Source organism: Platalea leucorodia, assembly GCF_965183815.1.
Source record: "Platalea leucorodia genome assembly, chromosome: 5".
Lineage (NCBI taxonomy): Eukaryota > Metazoa > Chordata > Aves > Pelecaniformes > Threskiornithidae > Platalea > Platalea leucorodia.
Genome location: NC_138827.1, coordinates 91,472,521 through 91,487,513, shown reverse-complemented (window position 1 = coordinate 91,487,513; position 14,993 = coordinate 91,472,521). Strand labels below are relative to the sequence as shown.

Genomic DNA, 14,993 nt, shown 5'->3' with positions numbered 1-14,993 from the left:
GACCCTTTCTTTGTATTAATCTTTCTGATAAACTGCACCCGCTTGTTTTGTAAACTATTTATAGAAATTATTCTGTTAGGGAGTTAAATAATGGTATTCTTCTGTATTCAAAAAGGAAAAAGGGGAGGTGTTAGATGAGGTACAGACACAGCTGATGAATACAAAGCATCTCTCCTATGCCATGGCTACACCAGCAAGCCTCTGCAGAGAGTTGCTTGGTCTGCTCCCACTTGCTTCAGGGTGCCCAGATGCAAGCCAGCTTAGCCTGTCCTCCACAGAGAAATGGTCGTATGTCCCTGGGATAACAGAGCAGAAAGCTATGTGGATGCCCTAAGGAAAGATACCGCCTGGGGTACACAGAGAACATCTGTCTGGAAGAAGGAGTCTAGAAACATTTGCCTGACCAGGAGAGCTGCCTCTTGCTCCCAGCGCTGGAGGACATCAGCTTGAGTCCTAGGCAAGGTGCAACATTGCTCTCCCTCGCTTGGCCATCTTTACATCAAACCGGGCATCTTTCTGTGTGCTATGTAGTAATAATTTGGAAGAGATGGGCTGGCCTGAGTTACAACAGCTGAGGTATGGCCTTTGATGGCTAATGACAAGCAAATGTTTAGCGAACTTTCAGAAAGACATTATTTTCTGATAAGCGTATCGAAACTGCTGTGTGCACAGTGGTTTCTTTGGGTGACCTGCCAACTCTCCTTTTTCTGATTCAGAGCATTTCAAAATGCCCGCAGATCGCTCAGACTGCTGGCTGGATTTTCAGACGTGAGCCCTTCTGCGTGATACAAGACAGCTGGATAAGGCTTGTGTTAGGAACGCCACAGATTATTCACGATCCATGGGAGCCCTCTTTAAAATCAGGAAGAATCCCCTGCTGCCTATGAAACTCGGAGAGAAATAATGTCCCCAGCAGGAGCCCGGAGGGGCTTTAAACAATGGTGGACATTGACAAAACACGCTGTATGATTTGGAAGTGCAAGGGAAGCAAGGGATATTATTTTTTTAGCAGTAGAACCTGGGAAGGCAGCAGGAAGCCTGCACAGGTTCCCTGCAGCCAGGGACCCCGAGCCGCGGGAGCTGAGTTTTCCAAAAACCCAGGCAATCCCAAACAACTTCTGGGACAAACCGAACCCTGTAAAATGCTTCATCCTGTCTGCAGAATAATCTTAGGGAGAGATCTGGGGCCAGAGCTCACTGAAATGAGAGGAGAGGCAGTAGCTGTCCCATGCGATGGCATCTTTACAAGGTAGTTGGGTTTCTACAGGAAGCTCTGCAAGGGGAAGCTTGGGGAGCGATGTTTGTCCTGCTCTTCCTAAACAGCTGTACTTATTTCTAGATGGTGTTAGACCTGCTGCTTCATAAACCATGGTGTCGTGGTGACATGGGTGAGGGTTTGCTTTCACAAATTGGCCGCTGGGCTCTGCAGGCTGCTTTCTGCACAGAGGGAACCTGTCTGTTCAGCCCTTGCTGCATCTAAGATTGCACAGATCGAGATGTTTAACATCTTTGTCGGCGACATGGACAGTGGGATTGAGTGCACCCTCAGCAAGTTTGCTCACGACACCAAGCTGTGTGGTGCGATCGACATGCTGGACGGAAGGGATGCCATCCAGAGGGACCTTGACAGGCTGGAAGGGTGGGCCCGTGAAGTTCATGAAGTTCAACAAGGCCAAGTGCAAAGTTCCGGCACATGAGTTGGGGCAATCCCAAGTACAAATACAGGCTGGGCGGAGAATGGACTGAGAGCAGCCCTGAGGAGAAGGACTTGGGGGTGTTGGTTGATGTGAAGCCCAACATGACCCGGCAATGTGCACTTGCAGCCCAGAAAGCCAACCATATCCTGGGCTGCATCAAAAGAAGCGTGGCCAGCAGGTCAAGGGAGGTGATTCTGCCCCTCTACTCCGCTCTCATGAGACCCCACCTGGAGCACTGCCTTCAGCTCTGGGGCCTGCAACAGAAGGATGACATGGACCTGTTGGAGCGGGTCCAGAGGAGGGCCACGAGGATGATCAGAGGGCTGGAGCACCTCTCCTATGAAGACAGGCTGGGAGAGTTGGGGTTGTTCAGCCTGGAGAAGAGAAGGCTCCAGGGAGACCTTATAGCAGCCTTCCAGTACCTGAAGGGGGCCTAGAAGAAAACTGGTGAGGGACTCTTTACAAGGGAGCATAGTGATAGGACAAGGGGTAATGGCTTTAAACTGGAAGAGGGTAGATTTAGATTTGATATAAAGAAGAAATTCTTCACTATGAGGGAGGTGAGGCACTGGAACAGGTTGCCCAGAGAAGCTGTGGATGCCTGGAAGCGTTCAAGGCCAGGCTGGATGGGGCTTTGAGCAACCTGGTCTAGTGGAAGGTGTTCCTGCCCATGGCAGGGAGGGTGGAACCAGATGATCTTGAAGGTCCCTTCGAACCCAAACCATTCCGTGGTTCTGTGATTCTGTGTACCCTCCCGTAACCTGCATTTCTGGTCCACTGAGCTGAGACTATTGTAAGCAAACCTCATCTGCAAAATAGGAAGAATGTGAGGCTGGGAGCTTGTTTCTTTCCTAACGCTGTGGCGTGTCACCCTGGGCTGAGCAGGGAGCCATGCAGCATGTGCCCCACTGACCTGGGCTTTTCTCTGACCAACAGCTCTGTTCTGGAGCCCCTGCTTAATTCTTAGACCTTATCCAAGAAAAAAATGCAAACTAAAAATCCATCAAAGTTACTCAGGGAAAAGTGAGTAAGAACTCTGGGATTTAGCCTCAAGTGTCTAAACTCACATTATAGAGCTTTGCTTCCACAAGAGAACACAGTGACCTTTGGAGTAAGACACTGGGGAGGAAGAAGAGATAAATGGTTATTTTTATTGTTGGCTTGTTTATGCCTTTTGGTGTAAATTCCCCTGCTCCTCTATTAGTGGTCTGGACAACCTCATAACTCAAGACGCACTGAAGGCTGGATTTAGGCTGAGGAACGTAAGGTCTCTGCAGGGTGAGTTTTAAGTTGCATTGTGGGAGCAGTTTTCCCAAAGTTCTCATTTAGGAGCTGGAAGATATTTGCTAGAGAAGTAAAATAAAACTTTGGCCACCTGAAACAATATAGCGTATATTTAGAAGAAGGTTTCAAACAGCCTGGGTTTCCACTGTGAGAGACAAGGCTCTGCAATCAATCAATAGATTTGAAGCTCCCAACATATGAACTAACCACCCTTGTGCAGGGTACCATCACGATAGACATGTGCCAGAGGAGGTGAGTCAAATGTCTTATTCTTCCCAGGGGCAAAGACCACCTTTGTGTGGCAGGGGACACGAAGGGAGAGAAGAGGAATAAGGGAACCATGTAGCCATGCCCTGGGTAGTGCTAACACAAGGGCCAAAGCTCCTGAGCTTCCCTGGACCTCCTCCACACCCGCTAGACCCCAGAGAACACAGCAGGGGCATTGGGTTTGAAATGACTGACTACAACAAAAGGTGTGGCGTTCTCTTCTGCATCAGATGTTCCCTTGGCCCTCTGGATTGCTGGCATGTTATGTGACTGGACTAATATCTGTTGCATCTGGTTCGTTCCTTTTAATCTGCTGATATCAGCAGTGATGCTGGGCTTCAGATAAGGTCCATGAGTGTTTCTGTTGTGAAGAGGATTTGTCTTATACTTCAAAGTTTTAAAAGGCAGGCCTAAGGAGAACGGCTACCTGATAGGATCACAAACTTAGGTTCTATTAGTGAGCACAAATCCATGCTCTTAATTTATGTGTGCATATTGTGTGGTTGTATTGAACTACTCCCAGGTTGTCCTGGCAGTTAATTAAACACCAAGAATTTTAGCGTCATCACTTCTGCATCTTATAAGCACAGCCTTTGTTTTGGTACTATGGTTTGTGCTCCCTGCTGTCACCTAAAGGAAGATACCATGACTTGACTTTTGCCATTTTTCACTCTCTTGCTGCAGCTTGTCCCAGTGATGGTGTGGTAACCTTTGACGATCAGATAGCATGGGGATTGCAATCAAAGCCAGCAATGCATCCTGAGGGACACAGCTATACCTCCTTCGGGCACAGGTAGCCTTGTCTGCATTGCCACAACCACTTCTCCTTAGCCCTGCCAACTTCCCCATGTTCCTGCATCTTGGCCAATGCTCATTTTGGTAGCCACGCAGGATAAATGCATTTTCCAAGTGATGCCTGACTTTTACTGGAGTCTTTCCATAGTCCAGAAACACTGGCCTAACTTCTAATTTCTCTCAGACTGCGTGCAACAGGGTCCTTGACCAAAGCTGCATCAAGATTAAGCAAAGGCCTAATTTGCACACCTCTACCATTTACAATGTTATTGAGTCGGGTTTTTTTCCTGTTCAGTTCTGTCCTGAATCTTCTTGCTTTGTCCCGATGAAGTTTTGAGTTTTTCTCATTGTTCTCTTTTTCCTGCATTTGAAGCCACTTTCAGTAAACTTTCATTCATAGTATTGATGTGTTTGTACAGATTCTTTCAAAAATGTGGATTAGTTTTGGCTTTCTAGTTTGTATGCATAGATCCAGTTCTGCCATTGCTGAAATGGATGGAAACCACTGCTACCAATTTCAGTCGGAGTGGGACTGAAAGACACCCAGGTCTCTTTGCCACTCTCCACTTATCTTTCTATGAGTTTTTCTTTCCCTGAAAAATTAACAAAACATTGCTTTTCTACTGTTTAATGGCCAATTCACACAGCCATTTAGATGATAAAAATATATCTATGAGGAGCCTAGACTTATGTGAGGAGAGGATTTCCCGTTTATTCTTTTTGAACCTATTTCCCCCCCTGCACTCTTCCACTCTGAAGCAGCTACTCATGCATTTTACTGACGGTTCCTTGACATTCGCTCCTCTGCTGTGTTTTCTTAGGGAACCTCAGCAAGCGCTGCTTTCTGCTCCAGCCGTCATACCAATGACATTACGTGCAGACAGACGCCAGGGCCTTCAGTGAGGATCAGCCTTTGAAGACCAAATGCACAAGCTGGCATCGCTTGGGCTGCCGGACGCCTCCGGTTAGCAGGCACCTTTGGGTCTGAGGGAATTAGCCTGTAGAGGGAGGCATGAGCAGTTTGACAGCCTGACTTTGTATTTTTATTACTGGTAGTGAAATCATGATAGGATCCAGGAGCCTGAACCACGGATCAGGAATGTGCTTTTGAAGGGAAGCTCCCGGCCATCCCGCTTTGGCTTGCACTGCGAGGCAGTCTTATGGCAGGCACACAGTAGATTTCTTTTTAGCAGCAGCTAAACTGGAAGGTGTGAAGGGTTGTCAGTCCCCAGGAGCGGGCTAGAGGCACCCAAAAAAATATCCCCTAAAATACGTGTGGTGTGGATGGTGGGTCCTCAGCTCCAGCTGTGCTGCTCCATGAATCTACTCGTACTGTACCTCGCTGCTTGCGAGCACCAGCAGAGCCAGACGCTGCACAGGCGCCTGTCTACGCGCCTCTCGTCAGCAGGAATATCGGCCGGTTAACTCGCCCTTCCTGAGGCTATTGACAGGCCACGGGTGTTGGGGGATAGGTGCAAGGCACAGCCACTGGTTTAGCTGTTTTCATTTAAGTTCTCAGCAGCAAAGCGATGGTTGGTGGTGGTGGTTGTATTATCATTTAATTCTAACTACTTCTGAGAAGTTGAAGGGATGAGGAACTCTACATGAAGTTACCGAAAATTAGTGTTGTGACAAAGGGGGAATTATCTGAAATATTTCCCATTAATATGGCATATATTTTTTGTTTAAGGTGAGTTATTTGCTAAAACAAAAGAGGCTGTCAAAAGAACAAAGCAGGAAAGGTAACACACATAACCTTACAAAAAGCATCAGAGAACCAGTTGTAAGGTGTATACCTTGACTTAGCTTCTTCAGTAAAAAGAAACAAACCAAAAACAGTTTGTCCAGAGTAAGAGTAGGATTAAAAAGAATGGACTTACAGCCTAGAAAAAGATGGCGTCCCTGTTTGCCAGAGACTGTGCAGGGAGTCAGGAGCTCCTGAGAGGAGGGCAATGGGGCAGTCTGCTTCTACCCATACGGCTTAGAGAAGGCATACAAAAACTTGCAAAAAAGAGCATCCGTGTTTGGTGAACTTGGGGTATTGCTTTCCCTCCTGTAAGATGTGTAACTCTCTGGTAAGGAAGTCAATAGTGCTTTGATGGGAAAAGGTTGTTTTTGAGAAAATCTACTTCTCTGATGACAGTTTCAGAGTCTGAAGGGACTGGTAGTTAGAAAGTTGAGTTGAGCTTATGGTCTTATGGTTGAAGAACAAGACGTGCAGCCTAGTGAAGATGCCGAAGAGCAGGAGGGTGTCCTGGTTAGAGTAACCTGTAGGAATCAGATGTCCTGAGAAGAGGGGGTTCAAAGAGAGCCTGACCACGCTAGCGGTTGTGTCTAGTGAGGGGGAAAACACTAACACCTATTTTGACCAAAGCAGTGCAAGTCCTGGAAGTACTCCTGAAAGCAGTACTGTGCTGGGACCATTTTTCTGTGAGAAAATACTGTCAGCTCACTTTGCAGGCTGAGGTGGGGAAACGTGGCTCAGGCAGAGCACTTTGTGGGAGTCTTTGCTGCTTACTGAAGACCTCTTCATTACACGCTAGTTTGTCAGTATGTTTTACACTCTCCTCTAAAGCTCCCCAGGCTATAATGTACGTGAGGGCTACCCAGGCTCTTGGTCATCTTGATTTGGGCACTTCTATCTTTATCCTCCTCTTATATACATAGTGTTTTAAGTCTTCTCTACATCTCTTAGTAGTATCAAGAAAATTCAAAGTTGAAAATAGTTTTTGAAATGACTGCATGTTAGACCTGCAAAATATTATGGTACTTTATTGACAATGTTGTTTCCATAATAAAAATATTTAACACAAAGTATGATATCCTGTATGAGCTTCGCATAAATATTTCCATTATATCACTGATCTGTATCAGAAAAAATTCAGTATGCACATCCTGCAAATGCAAGTGTAATTGATACAAGGTATGTATCTTAATGTACATCTTGAGTAAACATAAGAAAACCATATCCTAATGGAAAACAGACTTTGTCTTACAACGTGCAATCATGCTTTTACATCTAAACTGGACTTTGGGTTTAGAAAACAAATCTTAAATCAGTCCTATTCAGAGGACAAATCACAGTTCACATACTTGTAAAAAAACTTTTGTTCTAGGAAAGCCTTTTGTGGAAAAGCTTGGGAAACTCCATCCAGCTACAGTGGTGGAGGGGTGGGAAAGGAAGGCTTGAGGTATCAGTTCAAACAATCTGAGGAAAAAGTTGAATAAACATTGAAGACAACAGAATAGAAACCAGACGCCAAATATTCATTCATGGGGTCTTCAGAGGGGATTTTGAGATTTATTTTAATTGTTGTTGAAAGAAAAAGATTAATTTTTGGATGAAAAATGTATGCAAATTCAGCTCTGGTCAACACTAAAAAAAAAAGTTTCCTATTCAAAGCAGAAAAAAGCAAAGCGAAGAAACCCATAGTATCAACTTCTCAGTCCCTTGAGGTGGCCTTTAACCTGGGTTTGAAAAGGGCAGGAAAAGAAAAAAAAGCTTGAACCAAAGGGCATGAATCTGGTCCAAAACCGGGAAATCTCAAGGGAGTGACGTGACATGTAAGCCAGAGAACGATGGGACTGCTCCTGAGTGTCTGAAATGCTGTTTGGAGCATGAGGAATAAATAGGAAGAACCTCTCCGTCCCGTTTGCTGGCCCCACAAGGACTGCGTGGGCACCACGGGGTCATGAGGGAATAAACCCAGAGGCTGCAATAATGGTGGTGTATATATATGTGTATATATATACATATATATGTAGTGAGATACATTAACTGATGTTCAGTATGAGCTGCGGGGCAGACTTGATGAACATCTCTCCAAAAAGACAGAAGGGTTTGTTCCTGCTCAATGGGAAGAAAAGAGACAGCTGGGACTTTTATTAAATAAACGATAGAGCCCAGCTCTGGGGATTTTAACTCCTCAGGTACCTCCTGGGGAAGCGTGGCGGGACGGGACACACGCCGGTGTCAGCCGGCAGAGGTGGCGGGCAGGAGAACACCGTTCTGGATGTCGTACCACTGTCGGGAGGGAGCTGATGGAGAAGGCAGGGCGGATGGGAGGGTAAGTAAAAGCGAACACAGCACGACCAAGTCCTTCGCTGCCTGTGAAGGAGTGAGAGTAGGGAAATAACGGGCTGGTGGGCTTTAAAATAATCACCCGAGCTGCCTAATGTTAAACATCCTATGGGAAAGTTAATAGCTGCTGAGGGAGAGCCTATAAAGCAAAACCACAAGTTGTCCTGCTATGGAGGGAAGATAAGGCACAGCATGGGTGCATCAGAAACTCTTCGGTGACCTGAGAGCTGAGAGAGGAACAACAACAAAAATAAATCTTCGAAATAAACACTGACAAGTGGATGAGGCAGGACGAGCGCCCGGGGGACGGCGGGAGGTCTGTCCCTCTCCCGGGCAGGAGGCTCACGCTGCCTGGCTTGGGGCGAGCGGAGCATCCTAACAAGGAGGGCTGTCTTTACCCGCCGTGCTCCCCCAGAGGTGCCCACCGCCGGGCACCCGGCGGGGCCATGTTTGCAGGAAGGCGGGCAGGACGGCCGGGTCAGTCGATGAGCCTGGGCCCAGGCGGGCGGCAGCGCAGGGCCGGGGAAGGCCGAGGGCCGGCGCAGTCCGCCTCGCCTCAGCCCCTCGGCGGGCCGCCTCCCCCGGCCCCGGGCGGACACACGCCCCCGCCCCGGCCGCTCTCTCTAGGACCTGCGATGAGTTTGCCCGCCGGAGCCGGCCTCAGCGCCTGCGCGGAGGGAGGCGGCCGAGCCCCTTATCCCCATGGAGAGCGCTGAGGCCGAGCCGAGCGATAGCCGCCCGGAGGAGGACGGCGCCGCGCCCTGCAGCGGCCTCCCGTCTCCGGAGCAGCCCGTAGCCACGGTGAGGGTGCGGGGGGGCGGCGGCGGTGGGGCGGCGTGGCGTCCTCCCCGCGGGCCGCCGGCCTCGGCACGGCCTACTCCGCCGGGGCCGAGCACCGGGCTTTCCTGAGCCTGCTGCCCGGCCGCCGCGCCGCCGGCCCGGGGCGGGCGGGGAGGGGTGCGGGGCTGGGCCGGCGCGGGGAGGCCGGGGCCGGGCCGTTGCTCAGCGCTGCCCGCCGCGGCGGGAAGGGGCTACAGGTGGGACGAGCCCTCTCTCTGCCTGCCTGGGGCCGAGCTCCTGCCCGGGAGAGCCCGGGGCAGAGCTGTGCAGCCCGGCCCTCTGAGCTGCGGGGTTCTCTTTCCAGCCCCACCGGTGTCGGAGGGCTTTGTGCACCGTCTGCCCTCATCCCTAGGGCCAGATTATTATTTTTATTTATTATTGTTATTAATTATCTTCTCAATTCGTCTCCCCTTCCCCCTTAATTTCACAAATAAATCCCCCCTCCCTGCTCAATTCAGCTCTGCCTTTCCAGGCTGGGTGTGTGGTCCTGACTGACTTCTGCCCGCCAGTGTGTAAAAGATAACGAAACTCCTCTGATAGATTAAAAGAAAAACACCTCGGTCCAAATGCGTTCTGTTTCCTGTGGAAGGGGAGAGGTGGTTATGTGTGTCCCAGGTGCCCGGAGGAGGAATTCACCGGTAGTTGGGAAGTGTTTGGGTAGAAAGTGCAGGGCTTGGTTTGTTTGTTTTTAGAAAAGGTTACTTTGTTACCTGTAAGGAAAAATATTTCTCCTTTCTGTATCTTCCTGGCTCATGATGGCTTTTTGTATCCAAAGTTGTCTATTTGTTGACTTTGGTCTTTCTTCCCCTAAAGCAGGTTTTCTGTTTTCACTTGCAAATGCGTTACAGAACATGGGTATAAAACAAAGCCCTGCTTAAAGCCTTTATCCTATAGAGACCTGTCTTATTTGAACAAATGTGGTGTGAGAGAAGGAGAGGCAGGGTTAGTAGCCTTTGCCTTGCGTGGCTAATGTTACATGAATCTTTATTTTCCTCCTATAAAAAGATGGAAGACTGTTTGGCAAAAAAAATGGAAATCACTGTTTCGGAAGCCGAAAAACGGACTGGGAGGAATGCCATGAACATGCAAGAAACGTACACTGCTTACCTCATTGAGACAAGGTGGGTGATGAGAGCTCGCTCTCAGAGTACGTGGATGTGCCATTCTGAATGGGTTCTCTCTCCTTCCCCCAAAAAATATTGAGGTACAGTTGATGAGAGGATTTAATTTGTTTATGACTTGTTACGTGATTATCAGCCGACTCTGGAGGATCTTTTCCCATGAAAACTTGGCATCTGAGCTCCATTTCAGTATTAATGCTGGTGGCGTGTAACTGTGTACTGTAATTCTTCATTTGGAGCTAGGTGGAAAAATGTGTGCTTTGAAGATGTTGCTTTAATATGGTGTCAACAACTGCTTGGTTATTTCTTAGACATGGGTTGGATAAATGTATATACGTTTATATTAGGTTGCGTGTGCAGCTTGTATGTGAGAGAGGTGGTGCTTTGTGGTCTGAAGTAATGATTAGGCTTGTTTAGGATCACAAGAAAATAAAGAAGTCTCATGACTTATGTCATGTGGTCAAATATTCGTGGAACAGTAAATTTTGAAGTGTTTTGCTTGATCACCACATACTCCTTGTAGATGCTCTAAGGGTTAGGGTTAATTAACTGTTTCCTTCCTTCATACTAATATGAACTTTTACTGGAGAACTTACTGCTTTCAATCTTCTTGTGTTGGCAAGATTAATAATACGAGTATGGTAAACACGTTTGGTACTACAAAGAGAACTTGCAATTTTAAGTATTGAGTAGCAAACAAAGCTTTAAAATCTCTTCTAAATTACAGTTACTTCCCAGACAGTCACAGATGACTCCCATTATGCAGGATCATGTTACTCAGCTGAAGCAAGAATTTCAAAATTAGACTTTATTAGGAGTTTTCTCTCTCTCTTCTCTATATTAACATTTTTAACCTTTGGGCCTTGCCTCAGGAATGATCTGCTGTACAGATAAAACCTTCTGAAACAAAGCAGTTGTATTTTGCAAAGGCTCTGAAGAGTTCAAATTGTAATATTATCACATAAGTCTTCTAGTTACTAGTTAAAAGGCTTCTTAGCTTTTTTAACTGATGAAGGGACACTCCAGTCACGCTAACTGTGGACCTACTGGGGTACACTTACTGTATTTTGCTAAACTTTGAGAATAAAATCCAAAATAGATGTATGTTATATTTTTCAAATATTGTAGCTCTTTGGCAGTTGCTCAGATGTTTAAAAAAATACTTTTACAGTGTATTGATGTTAAAGATCACATCTCACATAAGTAGTGTTATTTTTCTTTTAATGATACTTCTGAAGGAAAAGAGAAGAAAACTGGAATCATTGGTGTCTAACTGTGATGTGAAGTGTACTCTGGGGGCATCTTTATGCAGCCCCAGAACATGCTGACTGCATCTCCTTTCCCAGTCATCCTTACAGTGCTTTAGACTCGCTCCTGCTGGTCTTTCCCAGTGGTTCCTTCATATTGGCAAAACTGTATTTTGCTGCCCAGATTGCTTTCTTTCATTAAGATTTATTTTATTCTGTGGTCAGCAGATACCAAGACCAATTACATGTTTGTCACAGAACTATTGAAAATGTGGGTTTGTCACATCCCTAATAAAATAGGTTCTCTATTCCTTTTGCTGAGAAGGCAAAATTTCTTGCATAAATATAATTGCTGGCTATTAAATGTGCTTCCTGCTGAGCCTGTAGCTGTAGGTGGGCTTCACAGCAATTTGTCTGTGGGTAATAGGATATTTTATAGCTGAAGAATAAAACTCAGTTTATAGTAATATAAAAGGAAGACCACTTAATAATAGTTGCATTACGTTTATGTGAACTGGGGTTCTGCTGTTACTGCTATCTAGTATTTAATTTCAATTTGAATTGAGGAATTGCATGCATCTGGGTGAATAAGAGACACAAGATGGATGCAATTACAACCACTGTATATTTGTTACAGAACAGGAGCTGAGTACCTAAACTTTTAACATGTTAGTTTCACTAGTGCTGATGAAACTGTTTTCAAAATGCAAGAGATGCATTTTCATTTCAAAATGAAAAGATTTATTACTACTCTCACACTTTCATGTGACTCTTGAAAGCATGTTTTTGGTTTTTGTTTGTTTTGTTTTTTTTTAAGTGATATTACACCTCCAGGTAGATCTCTTTCTTTGAGACAGAACAAACTCCGCTGCTGTAGGCTGCGGAGCCTCAGCAAATTCCAAGGGTTGTGCTTCCTGAAAGCATCTCCTTTATTCTTGGTTTACACCTTTCTGCATTAGCTAAGTAGATTTTTGTGGTGAGCTATTTCCGTTCAATTAGTCTTGAAGTCAGTTTGTTTCACAGCTTCCATTAAACTCTACAGTTATTTAAAAATAACTTAGTTTCTATATTCTCCCTGTGAGAACAGACGAACACTTCCACCTCTTTGTGAGAGAATGGCATTAAGGCAAATAAAAATTCTTATAATTAAGATGTGTAACTAAATATTCCTTCCTGAGATGTTGGTGCTCAGCATATCACTTGCTTTCTATAAGGGAAATTGCAGATATCCAGGACCTCGCTTAAATTCAGATTTTCTTGCTTTTCAGAAATTTAGGCAGCTGTGTCTTATACCAGAGTCTGCATGAAACTATGAGAACTGAGAGAGTACAAAACCCAGATTTGACTCCTGGTCTTGTACCCTTTGTTTTCCATGACAGAGCTGAAAGTTAATCAGAAAGGAGAGCACCTCTAAGTGCTCCGAGTTGATGGATCTTTAATTACAGTACATACAGGGGTGCCTTTTTTCCCTGTTCTCCTTCAAAGTAAACAAATTCTTCTGTAGTAGTAGGACACACTCATTTAGTTAACTTTGCTTCCATCCCTGCTGACTTTCAGAACTCTAGCCTGGTCCTCCTGGTCACACAATAGGATGTCGACAGTGTGGTGGGGGTGTTTTTGTTTGGTTGGGGTTTTTTTTTGGTTTTGGTTTTTTTTTTTTTTTTTTTCAAGTGTGGCTTTAGGAAACAGTAACACAGCTTTGTGCAGCCTGGTAGCTGACTACTTAATAGCAGGATCTGTGGTTTCCAGCCCTGCTAGGCTTTACTTCCTTTTGAAGTAATTTCACAGGGTAGCTCACTGTGTTTCCTTGTTATCCCCCCAGTATGGCTGGGGAAGTTACTAATCTTATTTCTGCTTTCAGTATTTTGAAAGTCTTCCATTAGTTAAATTGTGCCATGAGTGATACCTGCTTCTCCCTTAAAACCTTGGATTGCCCATCCAAAGTGTAAGGATTTGTAAAGAAAGTTTCTGTGGGAGAAATGAACTTGGCAATCAGTAGGCAGCCAGGTCACAGTTCAGTGGTAGCAGTGCCGCACCATGGGACTTCAGGAGTCTTTCCTTTGTTACGCTTTGTTTGCATTCCTTTCCCAAAGCCTCCCATTCCACCTTGGGCTAGGCGAAGAGCCCAGGCATGCGTTTCCGGGGGAGAGGCACAGAATGAATGCCCGCAGAGGTATGCTGTCTTCCGATAAAACAACAAAATGCAGATTTTGGTCATTGAGACTCAGGAAGACTTGTCTGCTCCCTCCAAAGGAGGTATTAGGAAAAAAGGAAGAAAGTCTGAATTGAGGATGAGCTTTAAACAGGGGAGAGTCAGGAGATGAAAGAAGATGGAGGAGTTGAAAACTTTGCTGCTGATTTGTGCTTAATTGGTACTATGAATCATTAACCTGCCTAGTGGATGTATATTTTAGTTAAATACAGCAAACTGTTTAGGTGACACTGTTAAAAAAAAAAAAAAGTTGCCTGGCTGTGAAAATCTTCTGACAAGAGAACTGCCTCTTTGTCATACAGCTTGCCAGGTAACTTTTGGTGGTTTACAAAGCATGTAGTTGGTCTGTAATGATTGCTCTTGTGTCTGTTGAGAGGCCTAAATACAGAGATCATTTCTAAATAGCTAATGGAAACAGTTGCCCAGCCCTCTAAAATGGTGTTCCTCTACACGGAGAGTGAACCTTGTCCGCCGTAGGGGAGTGGAAGTGTCGCTTCTCGTATGCTGGAAGGTCAAAGGCTGAAAGCAAAGTTACTGCTTCTGCGATTGAAGAGGTGATTGCTTTTACAAGGAAATAAACCGATGTATTTCCTTCTCGTCTGATTTAATATTTTGCAACCATTTCTCTTTTTATTGCATTCAGAATTGTTTAATGGCTCATTTAAGATAATTAGTTTTAAATGGGAAATGGGAAGAGGTTAATTAGATGGACTAAAGTTTTCACATTGGCACTTTGAATTAAGGCAAATGAACGTGACTTTTGGAGTAATGCAATCTTCTAATCGCTTATGATAACATCAGTTATGAACGTGAAAGCTGAAGGTTTCAATTTTGTCTTTTAATTTTTTTTCAGGCAGGTTGGTTCATTCAATGAATAACTTGCATTGTTAAAACTGTACTTAGAGGGGAAACATATGGTTTTCTTGCCCGAAGACTGTACAAGTATTATATTGTGTTCTTAAAACCAAAACAAATTGAGAAGTTTGACTGAATGTCAACAAGTGATTATAATCTTAATTGAAATTGGTCTGCAGTACTTGCATTTAATGGTGGAGTTCATAATGTGGTCTAAAAAATTAGATGGTAATGAAGGTATTAAATGTAATGAGTACCTTTGTGGATTTCTACTTCCTTTCTGGAACGGGGTTCCTGGGGAGAAACGCTCTTGTAATTGGTGATATTTTATGGTCTCATATGTAACCAGGTGGAGAAATTTTTGGTGTGATTAAAAAAAAAAAAAAGATTTCTCTCATCTTGCTTGCCTGTCCCAAATCAATCCGTGCAGTTTCAAACTCTTACTACCTCGTTGAAAAGGTTGTGGTGTGGACGCAGGCTCATAATTGAGGGCTGTACAGTACTTTCCCACCACAGGTTTGCAAAGAACTTTGCTGCTCCCCTCCTTTACCTAACTCTGCTGCCTTCCGCGCTCTGCGATTCTGAGCAGAATCT

General features: G+C 45.2%; 1 protein-coding gene across 1 annotated transcript in view; it reads left to right on the top strand.

Moving 5' to 3' along the window:
* Window positions 1–8,653: 8,653 nt before the first annotated feature.
* The window catches only part of SNX4 (sorting nexin 4), a 35,252-nt gene continuing 28,912 nt past the window's right edge, over window positions 8,654–14,993 (top strand). Inside the window, 3 exon segments of the mRNA XM_082314283.1 lie at window positions 8,654–8,807; window positions 8,809–8,925; window positions 9,970–10,085. Of these exon segments, the coding sequence (XP_082170409.1) occupies window positions 8,760–8,807; window positions 8,809–8,925; window positions 9,970–10,085 (281 nt within the window). The 5' untranslated portion in view covers window positions 8,654–8,759.